Below are 26,402 nucleotides of genomic sequence, written 5' to 3' on the forward strand. Positions count from 1 at the left end.
GGTCCCAAAGCATGCGGCCAAGGGACTGCCACCGTGTACACACTGAATACATTCCCTAAGAATGTGGCTAAGGGGCCGTCACCATGTACACACTAAAGGTGTTCCCCAGGAATGAGGTTGAACACTGAAGATGTTCCCTAAGAATGCAGCCAAGGGACCGCACTGAATACATTCCCTAGGCATGTGGCCAAGGGATCGCCAAGGTGTACATACTGAAGACATTCCCTAAGAATGCGGCCAAGAGACTGCCACCAGGTACACACTGAAGACGTTCCCTAAGAATGCGGCCAAGAGACTGCCACCAGGTACACACTGAAGACGTTCCCTAAGAATGCGGCCAAGGGACTGCCACCGTGTACACACTGAAGACATTCCCTAAGAATGTGGCTAAGGGAGCACAGCCATGTATACACTGAAGATGTTTCCTAAGCATGTGGCCAAGGGATCAATGCCGTGTACACACTGAAGATGTTCCCTAAGAATAGGGACTGCCACCTTGTATACAGTAAAGACGTTCCCTAAAGTCCAGCCATGGGCCTGTGAAACATCCGAGGAAAGAATGGTGTGCCAGATTCAGTCATCCCACCGCTGGGTGTGTACCCCAAAGAAAAGGAAATCAGTCCATCAACGGGATACCTGCACCCCCTGTGCACTGCAGCACTATTAACACTTTCAAAGATATAGAATCAACCCATGTGTCAATCTACAGATGAGTGCATCAAGAAAATGTGGCATAGACACACAAAGGAATAGTATGCTGCCATGAAAAAGGAAATCCTACCATTTGCAGCAACATGGGTGGAACTGGAAGATACAATGTGAAGTGAAATGAACCAGGCACAGAGAGACAAATACCATATCATCTCATATGTAGACTCTAAAGTTGAAAGCATGAATGCAGAGGGTACAATGGTGGTTGCCAGGGAAGAATGCTGAAGTGTTTGCCAAAGAACATAAAATTTCAGTTGGAGGCCAGAAGCAGTGGTTCATGTCTGGAATCACAAGGCTATGGAAGGCTGAGGAAGGAGGATCACTGGAGGCCAGAAGTTTGAGACAAGCCTGGGCAACATAATGAAACCCCATCTCTTAAAAAAAAAAAAAAAATTAGCTGGGTATGATGGCATGCACCTGTAGTCCCAGCTACTTGGGAGGCTGAGGCAGGAGGATTGCTTCAGCCCAGGAATTCAAGACCCGCCTGAGCAACACAGCAAGACCCCATCTCTACAAAACTTCAAAAATTTTAAAAACCAGGTGATGGTGTGCACCTGTAGTCCCAGATACCCGGGAGGCTGAGGTGGGAGGGTCACCTGAGCCAGAAGTTGGAGGCTGCCATGAGCTATGAACATGATGCTGTACTCCAGCCTGGGTGATATGGTGAGACTGTCTCAAAAACATATAAATTACATTAAAATTAAATTTTTTCAGTTAGATAAAAGAAATTCAAAGTTCTAACACATCACACAGCAATTATAGTTAATAATAATACATCGCATCTTTCAAAAAGACTAAAAGTAGATTTTACATATTCTCACCACAAAAAAAACTAGGTGAGGTGACATAGGTTAGAGTTAGGGTTATGTGAATATGTTAATGAGCTTGATGGTTAATATGTTAATTAGCTTGATTATTAATGTCAATTAGCTTTTATGTTAATTAGCTTGACTGCTAATATGGTAACTAGCTGGTTTAATCATTGCACAATGTGTACATGGACTAAAACATCACATCGTACCTCATATATATATATAATTTTTTTGTTAATGAAAAATAAATGTTCTACAAAAATGACTCATTTCCAGGCAGAAAGCAAAACAAGTCCCAGTTTCGAGGACAACTGTGACATATTTAATGGTGTCTCTCCTCTTAACACAGTTTATATGACCATGACCCAAGGGGCTCCAAGTTTCCAAGGAAAGGATTCCAGTTATGTGCTCAAGGAGTATCCACACTGGGCCGGGTGCGGTGGCTCACACCTGTCATCCCAGCACTTTGGGAGGCTGACACGGGTGGATCACCCGAGGTCGAGTTCAAGACCAGTAAGGCCAATATGCTGAAACCCTGTCTCTACTAAAAATACAAAAACGAGCCAGGTGTGGTGGCGGGCGCCTGTAATCCCAGCTACTCAAGAGGCTGAGACAGGAGAATGGCTTAAACCCAGGAGGCAGATCCAGTTTTGGAAGCGATTTAAATTCTAGAAATTCTGCAGTAACTGGCTATTTGATACATTCTCAGAGTGTCTGCCTTTCCAGTTAAACACAAAGAAAGTAGGAGTTCAGTGACCTCAAACACATTAGGGTAAGAACATATAAGATAAAAGCCAGTTGGAGCCTGAGTGTAAAAAAAGGCAATCACTCCTTCTGCATCAAAACATCTGCACCCACGGGTCCACCCGTCAGCCAAAAGCCACCTCAGCAATGCTCCCAAAACAGGGAAAAAAGAGTTACCCTCTTTCTTTAACGCAAACCTTCTAAGATAACGCACAATCTATGAGCTCACATAAATTAGGGTACAAAGAACCCAGCTGAAATCCTGGCAGAGCAAGCACAACTTCTGCTTAATTGTGAATTTATTTATTTATGTAGAGACAGGGTGTCACTATGTTGCCCAGGCTGAACTACAGTGGTGCAATCTCAGCTCATTGCAGCCTTGACTTTCCGGGCTCCAGCGATCCTCCCACCTCAGCCTCCCAAGTAGCTGTGACCACACATGTGTTCCACCATGTTTGGCTAATTATTATTATTATTTTAGAGACTGCATCTCTTGCTTTGTTGCCCAGGCTGGAGTGCAGTGGTATGCTCACAGCTCACTGCAGCCCCCAACTCCCAGGCTCAAGTGATCCTCCTAGCTTCGCCTCCTGAGTAGCTGGGACTACAGACATGCGCCTCCATGCCTGGCTAATTTTTTGTATTTTTAGTAGACATGGGATTTAGCCATGTTGCCCAGGCTGGTCTCAAACTCCTGGGCTCAAGCAATCCACCTGCCTTGGCCTCCCAAAATGCTGGGATCACAGGCATGAGAGCCACTGCACCTGGCCATGCAGCTGTTTTGATAAGCAATTCTGAGAAAACGCAAATGCCCCCCTGGCTCTTTTGTGATAATATTAACACAGATGACCGAATTACAGTGACAAAAACCTCACACGTGTTACCTAAGGAAACACAGAGCCCACAGGTTCCATCTGAACTGTTTCTCAAACCAGGACGAATAAGTGGATTCCAATTAGTGCCTAGAGAAAAAAGGAAAAAAGTGGCAAAAAAAAAAAAAAAAAGAGCAGTTTCAACAAACTCCAGCCCTCATTTTTAGAAGGTCCACTTGCCAAGAACAGTGTTTACGTTCATAAATTGTTTTTCTGAATTTCTTAATGGTTGGGGAAAAAAAGAAGTCAACAGAGCAATGATATTTCTTGACACAACATTTATATGAAATTTAGTGCCCATGAACTGGGACTGGAATACACAGAGTCTCGCTTTTGCCGCCCAGGCTGGGGTGCAGTGGCACGACCTCGGCTCACTACAACCTCCGCCTCCCAGGTTCAAGCAATTCTCCTACCTCAGCCTCAGTACCTGGGATTACAGGTGCCCACCACCATGCCCAGCTAATGTTTGTATTTTTAGTAGAGAGGGGGTTTCACCATGTTGGCCAGGCTGGTCTTGAACTCCTGACCTCAGGTGATCCACCTGCCTTGGCCTCCCAAAGTGCTGGGATTAGAGATGTGACCCACCGCACCCAGCAATGGATGTTTTTAGACACAACGGAAGAACTAAGTTGTTGAGAGAAGAGAATGTACGGTCCACAGAGTCAAAAATATTTCCTCTCTGACCCCTTAAAGTTGACACTATCAGGGTATTGAAGCCAAGGACCTCCTGCATCTGACTGCAACACAAAATGACAGGCAGCCGCAGCTAGGGCGGAGCCTGGCTGCAAAGCCCTGAAACCTGAAAGCTTCCCAGAAGTTGCTCAGAAAGGAATCCATGCAGTTTGAGAAAACCTGGAAGAAATGAGCCAAACTCTGCTGTTTTCATGGTCTGAAGAAATGAGCAAAACACTGCTGTTTTGCTGCGGATGGTCCTGTGAGAGTTTGCATTCTCTGTTCACCAGGCAGGGGCATGGCGAGTTCATTTTATAAAACTCTCGGGTGAGCCCCAGGATTTGACGGAGAGGACAGGGAGGCGTGCCTGCGATCACGGTGGGGCAAACAGTAGAACTGTGCCCAAGCACATCTGAGACAAGGCGCAGGAAGGATCCGCCGGCGCAAAAGCAGGGGCTGACTGCGCCAGGAATCCGGGCTCCGGACCGCCTCTGCACTCATGAGCAAATCAACGTCACCACCGAGATTTCGGCGCCCCAAAAACAGCCCAGCCCGCTCCTTCCCACCAGCTGCCCCTTTACTAAAATATCCCAAACCTTTTCCTCACTTTCCCCAAGCTGTTTTCCTCACCCTTCGGACGCCCGCTAGGAAAACAGTGCGAAGCAGGCAATTCTGCAAAGGGGGAAAAACCCAGCAGTTCAGAGTGAGGCCTGTACAAGCTGCAAACAAAACCAAACCGAAACATCCCGCCACTGTGAGGAGGGAGTGTCACACAGGCCCTCACGGCAACTATGTCGGGGTGAAGGAAATGTCTCTACAAGAAATCCTCAAGGACTAGAATTACTCCTAATGGGAGAAACGTGTAAACATGTCCCACTTAAATGAACATCATGATGCAAATGCTTAGTTATGAGGACTGAAAATGAACCCCTTTCAACCCAAAACATGCAAGAAAAAGAAATTCGACATTTTACTGATACCTAAGGGCAGGCAGTCAACCAATAGCGCACAGAAAGGCAAGTTTGGGCAGAGGGGCACATTCCGGGCAGAGGGGCACATCCGGGACTTCCTGTGTTTCTGGGGGGGGGGGCGGCATTGTTTTCTTAGGAGGGAGGAAAAGAGGGAGGGAGGAAGGAAAGCAGAAAGGGAAGGAAGAAAAAAGGGATGAAAGGAAAAGGAAAGAGGAAGGGAGAGAGAAAAGGGAGGGAGGGACAGAAAGAGGGAGGGAAGGAAGAAGAGAGGGAGGGAGAGGAGGAGGGACAGAGGGAAGGAAGGAAGGAGGGAGGGAGGGAAGGGAGAGAAGGGAGGGAGGAAGGGAAGGGAGAGAAGGGAGGGAGGGAGGGAAGGGAGAGAAGGGAGGGAGGGAGAGAAGGGAGGAAGGAAGGAAAGAGAGGGAGAGAAGGAAGGAAGGAAGGAAGGAAAGGAAGGGAGAGAAGGAAGGAAGGGAGAGAAGGAAGGGAGGGAGAGAAGGGAAGGGAAGGGGAGGGGAGGGAAGGAAGGGAGACAAGAAGGGAGAGAAGGGAGGAAGGAAGGGAGGAAGGGAAGGGAGGGAGAGAAGGAAGAGAAAGGAAGGAAGGAAGGGAAGGGAAAGGAAGGGAAGAGAAGGGAGGGAAGGAAGGAAGGAAGGGAGGAAGGAAGGATTGGTTGGCTGAAGAAAAGGGAGGGTTGGAGGGAAGGAGGAGGGAAGGAAGAAAGGATGTGACAGGAGATGAGGAAGACAGGAAGAGAGGGGAGATAAGGAGGCTGCGGGGAGAGGGAAGGCGCTGATGCCATCCGGATCCATCCAGGCTGCCTCGTCCATCGGGCCTCCTTTTATACAACTACCCACTAAGTGAAGGAACTGGCAAAAGGGAACGCTTTCACCAGCTGCCGACTTGATTCACTTCGATATTTTGATGCCAAAACACCCGAAAGTACATCATAACTTGAGGACAGACAGATGAGAAAGAGGAGCACAGAAGTGACTGCGGGTGCCCTGGAAAAAGTTGCTTTAAACAAGGACCACAACAAAAATAAAAATAGTAACAACAAAAACCCTCCCTCCACTCCCAGAATCAAGGGGTTCAGACCAGACCAGCTGCAGTCCGGACGGGCACGCGGCAGACGAATGAACGAGCAGTTCATGTAGTTCTCTGGTTTATTGAACAACAGTCCAACTTTAAAGCATTAAATAAGAAGCAACCATTTAGGAGGGGAACAATGGCTTAAAAATAAAAATGAAGACAGAGCCAGAGCAGTTCACATTTTTCACATGAGTGACGAAAAGCAAATGATTGAGACGGAAAGGGAACGTTGGCAATGCTACAGAATAGAGGCCCCGGAGGCATGGGCTGCCCTGCGTCCCCAGCCTCCGGGCAGAACAGAGAGCAGCCCCAAAGCCTGCCCCACTGTGTCCCTTCCAGCTGCCCTTCTGCTGAGAACACCCGGAGCTGAGGCTTCCAAGTTCATGGCAGAACCGCTTCCCTTAAAAAGCAAGCAAAGGTTACGTGGATTTCTCCCGCGCTTCCTTCTCTAGACTTACACCGGCTCAGGACGTAAGGATAGAATTCTGTGCTGCTTGTAGCCCTGAGAAGTCAGCAGCTGTGAAATGCAGGTAGTTCCTGCTTCACCCTCTGACACCCAGAGTTCTTCGGGTCTCGGCAGAACATTGCCTGGAGCTGAGTGGGGTCATCCCTCCTAGACACCGTCCTCCCCAGCCCACCTTGTCTTCACGGAGGCAGAGAACCTGCTGCACGTAGAATCCAAGCAATACGCTAAGCTTCATTAAGCATTTTTCCTCCACTTAAAAAGCAGTTCTACATGTTGGAAAACGTCTTTGTTTCCCTGAATGACTGAAAGCAACTCGCAAGAATCCAGCCACGGAAAACCCCTCCGGTGGCAATGTTTTAAAATTCATTTCCCCTGTGGTATTGAGTTTAAAAGAGAAGCAGCAAGAGTCCTTTCCGGTAATCAAATCAAAAACACCCTATGTGGAAAAGCTGGCCGCATGGAGGAACTGGACTTTTAGGGCTGACACACACAAGACATAACCTCCAGACCCGTGAGCCGCCCACTTTTGTTTCGTTTTGAGACAGAGTCTCACTCTGTCATCCAGACTGGAGTGCGGTGGCGCAGTCTTGGCTCACTGCAACCGCCACCTCCTGGGCTCAAGCGATTCTCCCACCTCAGCCTCCCGAGTAGCTGGGATTACAGGCGCACGCCACCACACCTGGCTCATTTTTTTGTATTTTTAGTAGAGACGAGGTTTCACCATGTTGGTTGGCCAGGCTGGTCTCGAACTCCTGACCTCAGCGTGAGCCACCACCCAGTTTTCAAGGACCAACTCCACAAAGTGAATTTTGGCAGGGAGCAGGAAGCAGGCTGACAGCAACCTGTCGAAAATACAACACAGTCCACACCATTTTTTTTTTGTTTTGTTTTTTTGCTTTTTGTTAAGTACCTGCATTTTTTACTCATCTGTCACATTTTTAACCAAACATTAAAAAAAAAAAAAGGTCTCTCAGGTCTCTCTTTTGAAGAAGGGCATTTTGGCTAAAAGGTCTCTCCCCATTTCCCAGAAGCAAGAGGTCCCCGCTTGCATGAGAATGTAAACATGAATTCAGTGATCTGGACCTCGCAGAAGTCACACATGATGATCAGGAAAGGTTCGTTCGACGCCACCCAGAATGTTCCTGTGTGTCTTCTAAACCCTCCCAGGGAGAACTTGAATCAGATATGGTATGGTGTGGGTCTCAAGTATCTGTGAAGGAACAGCTCCTCTAGGCTCTGCTGCATGCGGGGCGTTGAGCATTGCAATTCCCAAGCAGAAGTCACCAGGGCCCCGGGAATAGGGGAGGAAAGAAACCCACTCAAAGCCACCTCTCTTGTGTCTTCTTTTTTCTTTTTGAGACAGTCTCGCTCTTGTCGCCCAGGCTGGAGTGCAGTGGAGCGATCTCAGCTCACTGCAACCTCCACCTGCCAGGTTCAAGTGATTCTCTGGCCTCAGCCTCCAGAGTAGCTGGGATTACAGGAACGTACCATCATGCCTAGCTAATTTTTGTATTTTTAGTAGAGACAGGTTTCGCCATGTTCGCCAGGCTGGTCTCCATCTTCTGACCTCAGTTAATCTGCCCACCTCGGCCTCCCAAAGTGCTGGGATTACAGATGAGAGCCACCACGCCCGACCCTCTCTCGCTTCTCGAATCTCTTTCCTTTTTCCACCTTCTAGGTGTCAAAGACAGTGGATGGTCTCTGAGGTTCAAAACCAAGCTGACCAGGTGAGTATTTACAGCAAAGCATCCAATGGGCTGCTGCGGGGATGACCTGTAAGACAAGACGCTTCCTCGCTACAGGAAGCTGCTGTCCCTGATTCCAAAGAAACCGCCGCTGACGCCGTCCCCCAAGGAGAACACCTGCTCCTGGTCCAGGCCCCACTCCCCCTCATCCTGGTCCTCGGGTTCTGCCTCTGCCCCACTCCGGGCGTTCTCATACAGAAACACCTGCTCGTCCACGTGCGCGGGGGCCAGCCGGTTCCTCTTGGCGCTGACCACGTTGGCGGCGGAACCAAAGAGACGCTCAGGCGCGACGCGCGTGGCTGTCACGCACCAGTACTTCTGAAGCACCTTGGGCAGCAGGGGGAAGAGGGCCAGGCGGTCCGACCACCACTTGAGGGGGTCTTCGTTGAGGCCGAGCACCTTCTGGGATTTGAAGTTGCTCAGCTCCTCCACCACCTGGGCGTGCCATTCTTCCTGGTCCTCCACGCCGCCCGTCTGGCAGAAGATCTCGGCCAGCATGTTGTTGATGACGCTGGTGGGCGGAGGCGTGGACGTCCGCATGAGCTTCTTTACGGGAGGTTCCTCGGGCACCGGGAAGATCTTGTCCTCGGCCGGCCGGTAGCCGCCGTCTTTGACCTTGTCCAGCAGGCCCTTGGCCTCTTCCACTACGCGGTTCTCCACCTGCTGCCGCTCGAAGGCAGAGAGGAAGGGCAGCCTCTTGTAGCGGGGGTCCAGGAAGGTGGCGACGTTGAGAAACATGTCAATCTCAGGCGTCTCCTGGTAGGTCTTGGAGAGCTCCTTGGCGATGACCTCCTTGGCCATGCTGAGCTCCTTGGAGTCGGTCTCCTTGATGTTGAGCGTGGTGTTGAGGAGCATGTGCAGCAGCGGCTTCACCATGCTGATGGTGGGGTACCTGGAGGCTGACAGCATCTCGGCCACCTGCTTGAAGGGCTGCAGGAGCTCGACCAGCCCCTCGATGGTGGCCCACTCGCTGGCCTCCAGCATCAGGTGGTGGTTGTTGCTGTCCTCCACCAGGACCCCGGCGATGACGAACTGCTGCTCCTTGAGGCGCTGCAGCATGGCCAGCGTGCTCCCCCACCAGGAGACGCGGTTGCTCACCAGCATGCAGTGGGCCACGTTCTGCTGCTTCTGCTTCTCATAGAGCATGTACATGGCCACAGCAGACTGCTGGAAGTACTCCACCAGTTTTCGGCAGCGCGACAGCAACGCCCCCAGCTTCGGGAGCTGGAAGGCCTGCTGGATGCCGGCATTGAAGGTGTGGCCCAGGCAGGGCATGTGCACGGCGATGTCCAGCAGGGAACACGCCTTCACGATGTCCTTGCCGTAGTTGGTGGTGGCCCCGAAGACCTTGGCGCTGATGCCCCACTCGATGAAGACCTCGTAGAGCACCCGCGTGATGGTCTCCGCCGTGTTCTCTTCGGGCACCTCGAAGGTCTTCAGGCAGCGGGAGCCCACGGACAGGCAGTTGGGGGCGCCCAGGCCCAGGAAGTGGGCGGCCAGCGTAACGTAGGCACGGTTCTGGTTCTCGCTCCTCCACATGTCAGTGGAGATGCCACACCAGGTGGCCTCGGCCAGCTCCTTCAGGATCACCTCCCGGACGGCCCCGTACTTCTCAGGGATGGCCTTGGTGGAGATGTACTTCCGGCTGGGCAGCTCGTACCGGGGGTCAGCCGTCTTCAACAGCACCTTGAAGGTGGGCTCGTCCACGATGGAGGCCGGGTACAGCCCCTCGCAGATGAGGCCCAGCACGGCGGCCGTCAGCTCTTGCTGCTTCTTGCTGTCGTAGCCGTGGCCAGCCTTGACAGCCAGCGGGTCCTGCCCGGGCTGCTGGGACGACTCAGGCTTCAGCTTGGAGAAGGCGGTGGCAAAGGCCTCGCGCATCTGCTCCGTGTTGCTCTTGACAAACTCGCAGAATTCCTCGGGGTGGTTCTTCTCCAGGTGGTAGGACAGGTTGGAGGTGTTTCCGGAGTAGGCGATCTGGGCCATGCAGATACGGCAATAGATTTTCTTCCACTGCAGGATGCATCCCTCGGCATTGGTGTCAAAGCCAAAATACTTCCACACCTTGCTCTTGGCGCGGGGGTGGGCCACCAGCTTCAGGTCTGTCTGGGAGCTCTCCAGGCTTTTATTCTCCATTGCTTCTCCACTGGAGCCTGCCTGCTTGGACGGCCGCTCATGCGTGGGGACCTGCTGAGAAGGGCCAAGACAAACACAGCATGAGAAGGGACCCAGGCAGATGTGGGAGCCCTGCTGGGGAGACAGCCGGGGTGCCGGGGCAGCTCCGCTTTCAACCAAAGGGCACTGGGGCCGGACGGCTGGACCTTCCTTGCGGGTCACTTTTGCAAAGCGGAGGTGGGAAGCTAGCGCAGGAACACACTCTTTCTTCTACGTCAATCCAACGCAGCGGTGCCGCACGTGTCAAGGTACAGGTTTGCGAGTGAGCACGGCATTTTTGCAGGGCTGTACCTGACAAGTGCCTTTTTTTTTTTTTTTTTTTTTTGAGACAGAGTCTCGCTCTGTCACCCAGGCGGCAGTGCAGTGGCATGATCCTAGCTCACTGCAACCTCCGCCTCCCAGGTTCAAGCGATTTTCCTGCCTCAGCCTCCTGAGTAGCTGGGATACAGGTGCCTGCCACCATGCCCAGCTAATTGTTGTTGTTTTAGTAGAGATGGGTTTCACCATGTTGGTCAGGCTAGTCTCGAACTCCTGACTTCAGGTGATCCACCCGCCTCGGCCTCCCAAAGTGCTGGGATGACAGACGTAAGCCACCGCGCCCAGCCTGACAGTGCCCTTCTCATCGCAGGGGCTTGTTGTTCCTGTTCTAAGAGCTTTGCCAAGCACCTGCCACGTGGGAAAGCTGCGTAGATCTTTTCTGGGGACGCCACCTACATAGAAGAGTCCACAAGCGGCCAGGCAGGCCCCCTCTCCCCCGGCAACCATCACAGCAAGAATCGCTGTAGAACGCCACCTGAGCTTCATTAACTGCATTAAAGAAGCCAAACAGGACCTCCATCTGGCTACAGCCGGATTTCCTAGAGCTAAGAGGCATTGCACATTCTTCTCCAACTTTATGGTTTAAAATGAAGCCATGTGGAATGTCACAGGCTTTGTTTTTAGCACAGGTACATCCGTGATCTGTAAGCACATCTGAAGAAGCATGGATTTCTCAATCCCTGGAACTTCTCAAAATGCCCATTGTATCCAGTCACACCTGTGGGCAGAAAGGCCCAACTGGGTAAATATCACACACCTGTGCAAACATCATCGGGCACTTGGTGTGGAGGCTTAGATGACCCCGAAGCCAGTCCCCAGGGTTCCTGTTGAGGCTGAATACTCACACATACAGGCCCTTCCAGGTGCCACGCAGGAGGCCACCTCTGTGACTGGGTTGCCCAAAATGACAGCTGGGCTTTGTTAAAAGGTGTAATTGTATCTGCAGGTGTCCAGTACAGCACTCAGGAGGGTAAACAACGAAATGCACCACCCAAGCACGTTCAGAGTGTCGGGACAGTCAGTGCAAGGAAGCATATTTCAATGATCACTATAGTGGGTTGAAAAGCGACCTCCTCTGCCAAAGAAAATCTGTATCCACCTGGTACTTGTGACCTTGTTTGGAAAAAGGGTCTCTGTAAATGTATTAATAATGAAAGCAAAGATCTTAAGATCAGATTATTCTCAGTCGGGGTGGTCCTAAATGCAGTGACCAGTGTCCTTAATAGAAGACAGAAGAGGAGACACAGACACAGAGGAGAAGGCCACACGAAGACAGAGGCCGAGACTGGAGTGATGCAGCCACAAGCCCAGAGTGCCTGGAGCCCCCAGAAGCTGGGAGAGACAGGAAGGATCCTCCCCTGGAGCCTCCAGAAGGAACTGCTAAAATCATGGTGGATTGAACAGTGGTCCACAGAAAGATCTGTCCACATCCTAAAGCCCAGGACGTGGAATGAGATCTTACTTGGTTACAAGAAATTTTGTAGATCTAATGAGTTAAGGATCTGGAGATGAGGTCATCCGGGATTCGGGTAAGCCCTAAATGCGGTGACAAATGTCTTTATAAAAGACAGAAGAGGAGATACAGACATGGAGAAGGCCACATGGAGTACACAGAGAAGGCCACATGGAGAGAGAGACAGAGGCTAGAGTGAAGATGTGGCTGGCCTGAAACCCAGGGACACCGGGAGCCCCCAGGACCTGGGAGAGGCAGGAAGCACGCTCCGCCTAAGCCTCCGGAGGGAGCGCAGCCCTGAGACACTTTGATTTCAGACTTCTGGCCTCCAGAACTGGGAGAGAATAAGCTATGGTTTTAAGCCCTCCGGTTTCTGGAACTTTATTACAGCAAGATATTCTGAAGGTTAATTTTGCCCCCAATAATGAGTAGAGGTCTTAGAAAGGCCCCCCGTCTTCATGGGCAGTCGCGGCCTATGTTGCTGGCTTTCCATCACCGGTGCCTGTCCAGCGCTTTTTAGGGAGCCGCCACCATGTGCCAGGTGAACTGGGCATTACCATAGCCTAGCAGCACTGCTTCCCAAGAGTAGGGTGCAAGGATGGGGGTCCTCTGACCAACGCCAGCATCCTGGTTTGTTCTAAGGTAGCAAGCCAAGAGAATGAATAACACAACCGGGACTTCCAGCAAACGGGGAACCCTCAAGCTGCATGTTCTGCAGCCGAGTTAGGGTGGGGCCCCTGGATTACACAGTCAGCGGAGGCAGAAAATCATCTCAAGAGGCCTCGGTCTAGCTCTGAAATGCTCGCTTTTAAGTCTGACCTGAGTGAGAGGACACACCTGTTATCAGATCCTCCATCGTCATCGTCATCGTCATCATCATCATATTATTTGGCTGAAACAGGTTTTGGTACTTGGGGGAAAAGGTTTACATTCCATTATTATTATCTGTGCTATCAGGCTGAAAGAGGTCCCAGTCCTCAAACAAAAGTTTACATTATTATTATTATTATTATTATTATTATTATTATGAGGCTGAAAGCGGTTCTGGAACCTGAAGGAAAGGTTTCTATTCCATTATTTATTACTACTTTTATTATGATTAGGCTGGAAGAGGTCCCAGTGCCAGTAACAAAGGTTTATATTCTAATTATTATTGTTATGGTTGTTATTATTATTAGGCTGAAAAAGGTCCCAGTACCTGTAGCAAAGGTTTTTATATTAGCACCAGGTGCAGTGGCTCATGCCTGTACTCTCAGCACTTTGGGAGGCCAAGGCGGATGCATCACCTGAGGTCAGGAGTTTGAGACCACCCTGGAAAACATGGTGAAACCCCTCCTCCACTAAAAATACAAAATTAGCCGGGCGTGGTGGTGGCACATGCCTGTAGTCCCAGCTACTCGGGAGGCTGAGGCTTGAGAATCACTTGAACCCAGGAAGCAGAGGTTGTAGTGAGCCAAGATCACGCCATTGCACTCTAGCCTGGGCAATAAGAGCAAAACTCCATCTCAAAAAAAGAAGAAAACAAACAAAAAAAAGATTTATGTGCTATTATTACTATTATTTTTAGGCTGGAAGAGGTCCCGATACCTGGAAGAAAAGTTCATACTCGGTTATTATTATCTGTCTGAAGGAGGTCCTGAAAGCTGGAGCAAACGTCCAAATTCTATTATTATTATTATTATTATTATTATTGTGATTATTTGACTGAAAGAGGTCCCAGTGCCTGGGGCAAAGGTTTCTATTCTATTATTATCATTGTCGTTATTATTATTCGGCTGAAACAGGTCCTGATACCTGTAGCAAAGGTTGATATTATTATTATTGTTATTATGCTGGAAGAGGTCCCAAATACCTGGAACAAAAATTTTCATTCCATCATTATTATTATTATGAGGCTGAAAGAGGTTCTGGAACCTGGAGCAAAGGTTTGTCTTCTATTATTATTACTTTTGTTATTAGACTGAAAGAGGCCCCAGTAACAGAACAAAAGTTTCTATTCTATCATTATTATTAGTTGGCTGAAAAAGGCGCCAGGACCTGTAGTAAAGGTTTATATTCTATGATTATTATTAGGCTGAAAGTCCGAGTACCTGGAACAAAAGTTTCTATTTTATTATTATTATTTGGCTGAAAAAGGTTCTGGTGCTTCAGTCAAAAGTTTATGTTCTATTATTATCATTGTTATTATTATCATTTGGCTCACAGGTGTCCCAGTACCTGGATCAAAGGTCTATATTCTATTAATACTATTCTTATTATTACTATTTGGCTGAAAAGAGGTTCTGGTACCTAGAGCCAAGTTTTATATTCCACTATTATTGTTATTTGGCTGAAAGAGGTCCTAGTACCTAGAAAAAAAAGTTTATATTCTATTATAATTATTATTACTATCATTAGTATTGGTCTGAAAGAAGTCCTAGTACTGTGAATGAAGGTTTATATTCTATTATTCTTCTTATTTGGCTGAAAGAGCTCCCAGGACATGGAGCAAAGTTTTATATTCTATCATTATGAGCATTATTACTATTGCTATTGTGATTATTGGGCTGAAAAGAGGTCACAGTACCCTGAACAAAGGTTTATATTCTATTATCATTAATATTATTGTTATTTGGCTGAAAGACATTCCAGGAGATGAAGGAAAGGTTTATATTCTATCATTATTATCATTATTACTATTATTACTATTATTGAGCTGAAAGAGGTCGCAGTACCCTGAACAAAGGTTTATATTCTATTATCATTAACATTATTGTTATTATTTGGCTCAAAGACATTCCAGGAGATGAAGCAAAGGTTTATATTCTATCATTATTATTACTATTGTTATGATTATTACTGGGTTGAAAGAGATCACAGTACCCTGAACAAAGGTTTATATTCTCATTAATATTATTATTATTTGGCTGAAAGACGTCCCAGGAATGTGAAGCAAAGGTTTATATTTTATCATTATTATCATTATTCCTAGTTATTATTATTATTGGACTGAAAGACGGCCCAGTACCATGAACAAACATTTATATTCTATTATTATTATTATTATTTAGGTGAACAAAGGTTTATATTCTATTCTGATGATCATTATTATTATTTGGCTGAAACAGGTCTAGTACCTGGAGCGAAGTTTTGTACTGACAGCAGAAATTCCCAAACCCCTAACCAAGTGACTCCTGGATGGAGGCACAAGCAGCTCCCTCCTACATAGCTCCTGCTGTCAGAATCCCATGGGACTCTCAGGTAAAGCATCGCCCACACAGCAGGTGGGTTCCACCTGAACCCACGGAACAGCCACAGCGGAGCTGGCCTTCCGTAGTGAGCACCCTCCCTCCTCCTTCCTCCTCCCTCGCAGTGCTTCCGTGCACACAAGGCCACAAATAAAGGTTGCTGCAAACCAGCCTCTCACTGTCTCATTCTTCAAGGCTGGTGCGGCATCACAGGGCGGGATGGCGGGGGATACTCCCCAGAACGCCCTCAGGGGGCCGGCGACTTCACGTTTCCAATTGCACATCCATGAGAGGCCAGTAGACGTGCCTCACATGACTCTTACCAGAACGACACGTCACAAGACACCAGTGTGAAGAAGCAGAGGAAGGAGCCAGCCGCCGTCTATCCCTTTGTGGATGAGGCCGACAAAACCCTAAAACTCAGCCATTCATCTCCCTAAGTTTTTGTTATTTTGGAAATGACAATCATTTTTATTTTAAAAAACATACAACACATGGCCAAAGGGTAGCAAGTTTCTGTTCGATGGGAGAAATAAGTTTCAGTGACCTACTGCACAGCGTGGTGGCTATAGTTAATAGTGTATTACGTATTTCAAAATAGCTAAAAGAGGTTTTTATTTTGATTTATTTTTTTTTATTTTTATTTTTTGAGACGGAGTCTTGCTCTGTCGCCCAGGCTGGAGTGCAGTGGCGCAATCTCAGCTCACTGCAACCTCCGCCTCCCGGGTTCACACCATTCTCCTGCCTCAGCCTCCTGAGTAGCTGGGACTACAGGCGCACACTGCCACACGCAGCTAATTTTTTGTATTTTAATAGAGACAGGGTTTCACTGTATTGCCCAGGCTGGTCTCAAACTCCTGAGCTCAGGCAATCCACCCGCCTCAGCCTCCTAAATGCTGGGATTACAGGCGTGAGCCACTGTGCCCGGCCCACTAATAGATACTTTAAATGTCTTGTGTGCAGTGTATACTGCTTGGGTGATGGGTACACCAAAATGTCACAAATCACTACTAAAAAACTTACTCATGGAACCAACCACCACCTGTTCCCCTATAATCTATGGAAATAAAAAAAAAAACAGAAAAACAGGTAAAAGAGATTTTAAATGTTCCCACCACAAAGGAAAAATAGCAGGTGATAGATGTTAGCAAGATTTAATTATTCCACAATGCCAACATATAGCAAAGCATCACAATGTGCCCCATAAATGTACACATTTATATATTTATATAAAAATATCAGTTGTTTTCATTTACATCTACATTATATAAATACAACTTACTTGTATTTTATATTTATAGAAAAGTATAAATTATTCTAAAAATATATATATTTAATAAAAATAAAATATATAAACAATAAATATATTACATACATTCTTGGTAGTAACATGTAACTGGCCTGTTACCATTACTTTTAAATAAATTGTTAAATATGTTTTTAAATTTCTGTTTTAATGTCTAACAGGATGACTTATTGACTGTTATAGTCCACAAAAACAAAAACTGTCCGGGGTCCTCGTTTTTTTGAAAGGGATTCTATGATCAAGAAGTTGGAGGCCGGGCGCAGGGGCTCACCCTTGTAATCCCAGCAATTTGGGATGCCAAGATGGACGGCTCACCTGAGGTCAGGAGTTTGAGACCAGCCTGACCAACATGGAGAAACCCCGTCTCTACTAAAAATACAAAATTAGCCAGGCATGGTGGCATATACATGCCTGTAATCCCAGCTACTCGGGAGACTGAGGCAGGAGAATCACTTGAACCCGGAAGGCAGAGGTTGTGGTAAGCCGAGATCACGCCATTGCACTCCAGCCTGGGCGACAAGAGCAAAACTCGGTCTTGAAAAAAAAAAAAAAGAAGTTGGAAAACTGCTGTTTTTACTTCTACCTGATTTCTAATAGCCACTGTTCACTACTTATAAAACCAACAAGAATTAACTTTCCCTTTATAGGTTAAAAAAAAAAGTTTGAAAAGTAGGACTTCTATAAATAGCTTTGTAAGTGGGCCAGTTGGCATATTTTTCGTAAATACCCACTCCTGTGGTACAGCATTTACGAGTCCATTTTGCATCCCAGAAAGTGAAGGAATATTCTGTGGCCTATTATTTACAATAGAACTTTTAAGAAAAATTCTGTACAGTACTGGAACTGGGCTTGACTATAGGTACCATCAATTTTCTCTCCTTTGCAAAACTCATTGATGCATCAGAGAAAATGTAATTTCTAAACAGATCACCCTGTTATTAATACTGGTGGGTAGAGACTTTCTTCACTCAATACGATCATTTTCAACAGATTTCAGGCCATATCAATGTTCAAGTTTTGATGCCATACTAGGATATTAAATACACTGATTAAATCACCTATTTTTAAATCCAACCAACAGATACACCTTACTGAATGGGCCACATGGACAGTCTTAAGAACACAGGGGCAGAACCTTTTATAGGAATTGTCAATTTGCTTCTAAACCCCCTCTGTAAAGGCATGACCAACATCTATGATTAATTTGTAATTATCTTGTTTTTCCATGATAAACTGGAAGAAGACACCATTTAGGAGTGGATTCCAGCCGTGATTTCTTCCTTCTCATACTATGTAAGTCAACTCATGTGGAATGTGTAACCCAGGCATTCCTTTGTAAGATATCTAAGAACAAGCTCCACTTGGAAGTCCTAAGAAAAAACTGCCCTTGCTTCCAATCTGCAGTGGGGAAACTGGCCCTCGTGGTTATTCAAACAGCTTAGCTCAAATGCCCTGGACAAAGTTCAACGTTTCCTCACCAACAGCAAAGGTCCACCAGAGAGAAGCAAATAAAAAACGCCGTTTAGGAAGCTGGCCACCAGCAGACCAAGGAAAACGGCATTCCTCCATCGATAACAAAAATTAGTTTTAATCCATACACAGGAAGGGGCTCGATGAGGACAAGCTACTGAAGTTAATCTTTAGAGAAGACCATTCTGTTTCGATACCCACCGGGTACAGAGTCCCTTGGCAGACACGTGACTTCACCAGAAGCTTGTCCTCTTTAACAACCTTCTGTTGTTGTTATTTAATCAATAAAAGGAACAAAAAAAAGAATCCACCCCTCCTTTCTAATGCACAAAGAGCAAGTTTTTCAAAGGCCAGCATTTTGGTGAGCTGCTGCAGGAACCCCAGCCTCTTCTGCCAGGGTCCACACAGGCCCTTAAGAAGGTTTAAGGGGACCTTTCTGTAAGCAAAACTAAAACATCATCTTCTGAGAGACGCCACACAACTGTTCGCTGGCTGTAAACCGTTTACCTTGCAACTGATTACTTACTTCAAACAAACATGCTCTCCTGCCCTAGGAAGGCCTGACTGCAGTTCCTTTACGCTCCTTCTTCTACGCACTTGTAATTATGCTAAGCAGGTTTAAAAAACAAATACTGAAGCCAGCCTGGCTGAAAAAGAAAAGCTTAGCTCACAGAAAACTCAAAGCTTTTTCTGGCTAGAGGCGGGAGAGAGTGAGGCTCCTTTTAAAACATCCACTCCAGGCACGCTTCTCAAAGTGTGGAGCTGGGACCCCTGGGGTTCCCTCAGTGGGTGCAGAGTGGAAGTCGAAAGTCATTTCACAATAAGGCACCCAAGCGCTTCGCCTGGCTGACTCCCAGTCTCCCAGAGGCGTGCAGCAGTGTCTTCCAGAGGCCTCCTGACATGCCACGAAACCGTCTACGGAGGCAGAAATAACAGCTCTCTTCTTAGGCTGGACATTTAAGACATATGGGGCAACGTACACCCCCACCCCCACCACACTGACCCTCTGAACGCTCTGTTTTGGAAAACTGTCATTTTTGAAACAAAGTGTCATTTAACCTAACATGGAATTATCATTCCCTTTATACCAGTTCACAAATAATTGTTTACAGGTTTCTAGGTTTAAATTGAGAATATGGGCTGGGTACAGTGGTGCTCTGTCTGTAATCCCAGCAGTTTGGGAGGCCCAGACTGGAGGATTGCTGCAGGCCAGGGGTTCAAGACCAGCCTGGGCCACATGGTGAGATGCCATCTCTACAAAAGATTTAAAACATTAGCCAGGCGTGGTGGCTCACGCCTGTAAACCCAGCACTTTGGGGGACCCAGGTAGGAGCATTGCTTCGGCCCATGAGTTTCAGAGCAGCCTGGGCAACATAGCAAGACCCTATTGCTACAAAAAAAATTAAAACATTAGACAGGTTTGGTGGCTCACACCTGTAATCCCAGCAGTTTGGGAGGCAAAGGCAGGAAGATCGCTTGAGCCCAGGAGTTTGGGACCAGCCTGGGCAACACAGCAAGACCCTGTCCACAAAAAATTTAAAACATTAGTCGGATGCAGTAGCTGGTGCCTGTAATGCCAGCACTTTGGGAGGCTGAGGCAGGACTGCTTGAGCCCAGGAGTTCGAGAGTAGCATGGGCAACATAGCAAGACTTCATCTCTACTTCCTATTACAAAAAATAAATTAATAAATTCTGAACCTGCAAATCTATGAATATAAGTAATCTTCATACACAAAACACAGTGGCGGTCCTCACTGATGAGTTCAGACAGTAAACGAGTCCTGCAAAGTTGGAGATCTGTGACTCAGAGATGTTTACAAAGGCCAAGGAAACAAAGTTGCCACTTACCGGGCCTGCCCTCCCCACCAGACCTCCGTGGCTCCCCAGTGCCCGAGCAGCAGCCCCTGCGTCCCCTCTGGAGACGTTCTCCGGAGAAGGGCCCGTCCTCACTTACCCTGGGGTGGGTGGGGGTCGAGGTCCCTGGGACGCCCCCTCCTCCCCTCCGGGGCCTGGCGGGGGCGCGCGGTCACTGGCCGACCGCAGGCGGCAGGCAGAGCCGCCTGCGGTCTGGGGCGCGGGGCGTGCGAGCCCCGGGGTCCCCGGCCATGGCCCGGAGGTGTCAGGGTGGGCCGGGGGGCGGTTGCACGGGGGCGGCTCGGTTGGAGCCCGACCCGGGACAGGCGGGGAGAACACACGCGCGGGGAGGGAAGGGCCAGGCCGGGCCGGGCCAGCGCGGGGGGCGCGCAGAAGAGCCGGTGGGGACGGGAAGCGCGGGGCGGGGAGGTCCCAGGCGCGCACGCCCCCCGCAACCCCGGCCCCACCGCGACCCCAGCCCAGTCCCACTTCCGGGAGCGCCACCGCCTCGCCAAGGTCACGCGGAGACCCCGCGCTCCCGCCCCCGAGCCCGCCCCGGCCCGCGCCCGCGCCCGCGCCCACCCGGGTCCCCGGAGCCCCGACCCCCACCCCGCCGCGCTGACCTGGCTCCAGGAAGCCCCCGCGGCAACGCCGTAGCAGCTGCGCCAGGATCACCGCGGCGCCGGCCGCGTAGACCCGCAGGGCCGCCCGCGCCGCAGACAATGGCGACATGGCTGCCCCGGCCGCGCCGCCGCCGCTTCCGCGCCGCCCGCGGGACTCTGCGCCCGCCCGCCCGGACCGACGGCGGAAACGCGCCCGCCCCGGACCGCCCCCTGCCCGCCCCGGACCGCCCCGGCCTGCGGGGACCCCCCAACCCCAGACCCCGTCCGGGCCCGCTGGGATCCCGCACCGCCTGCAGGACTGGGGACCCCGAGCGGACCACCGACCCCAGCCAGGACGCCCCCCCCCCCGGGACCACAGACCCCAGCCAGGACCACCCCTCCAGGACCACTGACCCCAGCCAGGACCACCCCTCCAGGACCACTGACCCCAGCCAAGGCGCCTCCCTCAGAACCACAGACCCCAGCCAGGACGCCACTCCAGGACCACTGACCCCAGCCAGGACGCCCCCAGGATCACTGGGGATCACAGTCAGGACCCCCCACTCAGGACCACAGACCCCAGCAGGGATCCCACACACACACCCACGGCCAGGACCACAGACCTCAGCCAGAACTTCCCCCCGCCCACCCCCAGGACCACAGACCCCAGCAGGGACCCTCCACACCCCCACCAGGACCAACGACCCCAGCCAGGACGCCCCCAGGACCATAAACCCCAGCCAAGACCCCCACCAGGGGTCACAGACCCCAGCCAGGACCACCCCAGTACCACAGGACACCCCTGGGACCACAGACCCCAGCCAGCACCCAACTCAGATCCATAGACTCCTCCCAAGAACCCCCCCGGGACCCCCAAGGCCACAGACACCCCCACTGGGGCACCCCCAGACCACAGACCCCCCCCCAAGAACCCCACCAGGACCACAGACCTCCACCAGGATTCTCCAGGACCACAGATCCTCCCAGGGTCCCCCCAGGACAACAGACCTCCACTCGGACCCCACTACCAGGACCCCTCTCCAGGATCACAGACCCCTACCTACTGGGGCCCCCTTCCAGGACCTCCACCTCCACCAGAACTACCCCCTGGACCGCAGGCCCCAGCCAGCACCCCGCAAGACCACAGACCCCTGCCAGGACGCCCCCCAGGACTACAGACCCCAGCTGGGACTGCCTCCCCAAGACCCCACACTCCAGCCAAGATGGCGGAACCCCATTCTGACCCCAGCCAGGACCCCCACCATGGGATAACACATCCTCCAACCAGACCCCACAGGGGACCGGGACTACTACGGGAACCACGCTCCCCATCTTAGCCAGAATCATGGAACCCCACGCAGACCCCAGCAGGGACCACAGACCCCGACTTGGACCCCATAGGGAACCCCAGATGACCACCCAGACCCACGCAAGAATTATGGAGCAGGACTCCCACAGAGGACTCTGAACAGCTGCAAGGACCATGGACCCCACACTCCAGTTTCTACTGAGACCACAGACCCTGCCCCAAGCACAGACCCCACACTCCAGTTTCTACTGAGACCACAGACCCTGCCCCAAGCACGGACCCCACACCCCAATTCCTACTGAGACCACAGACCCCACCCCAATTCCTGCCAGGCCACAGACACCACCCACCAAACCCACCTCTCCATTTCCCTGTCCCCCTGCAACCCTGCAGGGACCAGAGACCCCCATCCCAGCCCCTGCAGAGAACTCCAGACTACTTCAGGTGCCACGAACCCCTCCCTACCCTGATCCCTACCGGGATGGCAGACCCTTACTCGAACCTTGGTTAGGAACCCCAGTCAACCACAGAGTTACCTGGGCTCCCTCAGGGAACCCCAGACCAGCACAGAACCCCCACCCAGACGCTTACCAGGGCCAGGCTGAAAACCCAAAAGGACCCCCCACCCAGGACCTTACCAAGGACAAGGCTGAAACCCGACAAGGATACCCCCACCAGGATGAAGGCTGCAACCCCACATGGATCCCCCACCAGACTCCTGTTGGAATTCTTCATGGATCCCCTCACCCAGACACTTACTCAGACCTTCACTCCACCACAACCCTCCCAGTCCCTCACCCAGTCCCCCAGGGGACCCCAGACCTGGCATCCGGACTCCAGACAGATCCTAACACCCGCTGTGTTTGGAAGACAGGAGCCTGGGAGAGCTGGGGTGACACCATTTTAATCATCAACTCCATCTTAAAAACCAGGAAGCCACATTCTTTGCCGGTCACGGCCCATGGTCATAAGATGTTTACGGCTGAAGAAATGACTTAATAATGCCTCCAAGGACAAACACAGACAACAGCAGAATGTCTGGATGTCGCCATATCGCGTAACCATATATGCTTTTAAAGATAATTACAGTCATGCTTTGACGTGCTTGGGCGCGAAAATGCTAAGGATGGCTCTCTCTAAATCAACAAAGGAATAAATGTCACGCAGTCAGCTCACCTGCACGTAGACATAACCTAGCTTTTACATAGATAAGACAGACCCCTATAGAAGAAAGTTTTAGAACAAACACAAGGTATTACACCTCTATGATGAAACAGTTTATTTTTCTTTTTCTTTTTCTTTTAAGACAGAGTCTCACTCTGTTGCCCAGGCTGGAGTGCAGTGGCACAACCTCAGCTCACTGCAACCTCCGCCTCCTGGGTTCAAGAGAGTCTCCTCTCTCAGCCTCCCTGGTAGCTGGGATTACAGGCATGCACCAGCACACCCAGCTCATTTTCGTATTTTTAATAGAGACAGGATTTCACCATGTTGGCCTGGCTGGTCTCAAACTCCTGACCTCAAGTAATCTGCCGGCCTCGGCTCCCCAAGTGCTGGGATTACAGGCGTGAGTCACCACACCCAGCCTGTAATGGAATAGTTTCTAATAAACTAAAACTTCCCTGTACTCTTATGTCTCACCTTAAATTACTTCCTGAGCAACATCCAAGAACCCACTCTTGGGGGTTAGATCGGGACCCCTCTCCTGCAACCCTGGGACCCTAGATCACCAACCCTATGCTCCCCAGGACCCTGACCTCCACTCTAGATCTGCACCCTCACATACACGCCAATGGTCACCCCCAGCCCCTGCCAAGATCCAGGAGTGAGAATCTCCACCAGCAAGTCACCTGACCCTAGCCAGGAACCCTATCCCTGCTGGGAGCCAGAACCCCACACTCCACAGCTCACTGGGATCCTGGCACCTTGCAGGATCACAACCCATATAGAAGTTTGACCCCCACTGGGACCCTGCATCCCCACTCCCAGCCAGGCCTCACTCCCCCCAGAACCTCAACAGGCACTAACGGGCACCCCCAGTGTGCAGGTTGCAGCCAGCCACTGGGCGGGTTCTGGTGCAGATCTAAGATGATTGGAATACAGAGACCTACCGGACGCCTCAGGTATGACCAGGTGTGCTCAGGTGTGGCCGGGTGGCCAGGCTGGATTAAGAAGGGTCTTTGTGGCCTTTGCAACCCTCCGTCCTACAGATGAGGAAACTGAGGCCAGGGAGACCAAGGGATGGGACTTTCCCATTTGGCCAGGTGTGCCAGATATCTATGGATGTGCCCAGGAATGCTCAGGTGTCGCCAGGTATGCTCAGGTGTGATTAAGTAACCAGGCTGGATTAAGAAGGCTCCTTGTGAGCCAGGCGCAGTGCCTCAAGCACATAATCCCAGCACTTTGGGAGGCTGAGAAGGGTGGATTGCTTGAGCCCAGGAGTTCAAGACCTGCCTTTGACAAAACACTGTCTTTATTAATTTAATATAAAAAGATTAAATTTTAAAAAGGGGAGTTCTTTCTGTTTTTGACAGTGGCTTACGTCTGTCATCCCAGCACTTTGGGAGGCCAAGGTGGGTGGATCACCTGAGGTCGGGAGTTCCAGACCAGTCTGGCCAACTCTGTCTCTACTAAAAATACAAAATTAGCTGGAAATAATGGTGCATGCCTGTAATCCCAGCTACTCAGGAGGCTGAGGCAGGAGAATTGCTTGAACCCAGGAGGCGGAGATTGCAGTGAGCCAAGATCGCGCCATTGCACTCTAGCCTGGGCAACAAGAGGGAAACTCCATCTCAAAAAAAAAAAAAAAGGGGTTATTCCGGCCTTTGCAATCCTGTCCTACAGGTGAAGAAACTGAGGCTTTCTCATTTGGCCATGTGTGCCAGATATCCTGAGGCATGCCCAGGTATCCTCAGGTGTGGCCAGGTATGCTTAGGTGTAGCCGGGGCACCCAGCCAGAAGCATTGGGAAAATCCACAGTCACCCTGTCCCCACCTTAAAGTTTTCCCAGGAGAGCCACCATTGCATGGGGTGTGAAACCGTGACCCCACTGTGAAATTCAGAAGGACCAAGGATTCCACCAGGAGCAGCAGGGGAGCGGGCTTATTGTAGCCCAACATGCTCCTCCCTTTTGGGACTTCTGGTTAGTTATCTAAAAGGATGTTTGTGAGCAAAAGGATAGTGATGTCTAGAGCCATGAATTGGGGGGCTAAAAGCAGAATGCATCACCTGGTGCTTCCAGCAATGGTTAGGGAGACACCCCTACCTTCCCCACAACCCACTTATCTTCTCGGAGGCTCACGTCATCATCTGTCATATATTGACTCTGATTTCCATGGGAATGTTTTTAGCCACCGCTGTCATAAATGGCCACAAATGTAGCAGCTTTAAATAACAAGTTATTATCTCAAGTCTGCAGGTAAGATGTTTCAAAAACGGGCTCAACTGGGTCACTTGCTCAAGGTCACTGATATGGTTTGGCTGTGTCCCCTCCCAAATCTCATCTTGAATTGTAGCTCCCATAATTCTCGTGTGTTGTGGGAGGGACCCGGTGGGAGATAATTGAAGCAAGGGGGCGGTTTCTCACACACTGTTCTCATGGTAGTGAATAAGTCTCGTGAGATCTGATGGGTTTTTTCTCTATTATTTGTTTTGGTGTTTTTTTTGAGACAGAAGTTTCACTCTTGTTGCCCAGGCTGGAGTGCAATGGCGCGACCTCGGCTCACTACAACCTCCGCCCCCTGGGTTTAAGAGATTCTCCTGCATCAGCCTCACCGAGGAGCTGGGATTACAGGCGTGTGACACTACACCTGGCTAATTTTTTGTATTTTTAGTACAGATGGGATTTCACCATGTTGGCCAGACTGGTCTCGAACCCCTGACCTCAAGTGATTCACCCACCTCCGCCTTCCAAAGTGCTAGGATAACAGGTGTGAGCCACCATGGCCAGCAATCTGATGGTTTTATAAGGGAAAATCCCTTTCGCTTGGCTCTCTCTGTCTTGTTTGCAGCCATATAAGATGTGCCTTTCACCTTCGGCCATGATTGTGAGGCCTCCCCAGCCACGTGGAACTGTGTGAGTCCATTAAAACTGTTTTATTTTACTTTATTTTATTTTTTTCTTAGACAGAGTTTTCAGTCTTGTTGCCAAGGCTGGAGTGCAATAGCGTGATCTCGGCTCACTGCAGCCTCCGCCTCCCAGGTTCAAGCAATTCTCCTGCCTCAGCCTCCGGAGTAGCTGGGATTACAGGCACCCGCCACCACGCCCGGCTAATTTTTGTATTTTTAGTAGAGACAGGTTTTCGCCATGTTGGCCATGCTGGTCTCAAACTCCTGGCCTCAGAAAATCCACCCACCTTGGCTTAAACCTCTTTTTCTTTATAAATTACCCAGTCTCAGGTATGTCTTTATCAGAAGCGTGAAAATGGACTAATACAGTCACAAAAGGTCAAAATGACGATGTCTACCCCCTGGGCTCTTAGCAGGAGGCCCTGGAAAGAATTGGTTTGCAAGCTCATTCCCATTTTTAGAAAATGCAGTCTCTTGCTGTCATGGGACTGAAGCCGTCCTTTCCTCACTGATTGTCATAGCAGGGGTGTGGGGAACACAG

The 26,402-nt window shown here is 50.1% G+C and overlaps 2 protein-coding genes across 5 annotated transcripts in view; both read right to left on the reverse strand.

Annotated features, from left to right (window-relative positions):
* Positions 1-20,668, reverse strand: part of LOC144338877 (polyprenol dehydrogenase) — a 317,444-nt gene extending 296,776 nt beyond the window's left edge. The window contains exon 1 of the mRNA XM_077989802.1: positions 20,509-20,668. Coding sequence (XP_077845928.1) covers positions 20,509-20,617 — 109 coding nt within the window. The 5' untranslated portion in view covers positions 20,618-20,668. The remainder of the gene's footprint in view (positions 1-20,508) is intronic.
* LOC144329392 (E3 SUMO-protein ligase ZBED1) lies at positions 5,932-22,706 on the reverse strand. 4 transcript variants are annotated; one of them, XM_077989801.1, is made up of 2 exons: positions 22,619-22,706; positions 5,932-10,272 (listed from the first exon to the last, which is right to left on the reverse strand). In XM_077989801.1, the coding sequence occupies exon 2, from the start codon at positions 10,216-10,218 to the stop codon at positions 8,134-8,136; it is 2,085 nt and encodes a 694-aa protein (XP_077845927.1). In that variant the 5' UTR covers positions 10,219-10,272; positions 22,619-22,706; the 3' UTR covers positions 5,932-8,133. The 4 variants fall into 4 exon arrangements, with proteins under 4 accessions (XP_077845927.1, XP_077845925.1, XP_077845924.1 ...); XM_077989799.1 differs by lacking the exon at positions 22,619-22,706 and adding an exon at positions 20,509-20,668 and having other exon boundaries at positions 5,932-10,269; XM_077989798.1 differs by lacking the exon at positions 22,619-22,706 and adding an exon at positions 20,509-20,668.
* Between the last annotated feature and the right edge of the window lie 3,696 nt (positions 22,707-26,402).

Source organism: Macaca mulatta, chromosome Y (genome assembly GCF_049350105.2).
Source record: "Macaca mulatta isolate MMU2019108-1 chromosome Y, T2T-MMU8v2.0, whole genome shotgun sequence".
In the NCBI taxonomy this organism is placed as follows: domain Eukaryota; kingdom Metazoa; phylum Chordata; class Mammalia; order Primates; family Cercopithecidae; genus Macaca; species Macaca mulatta.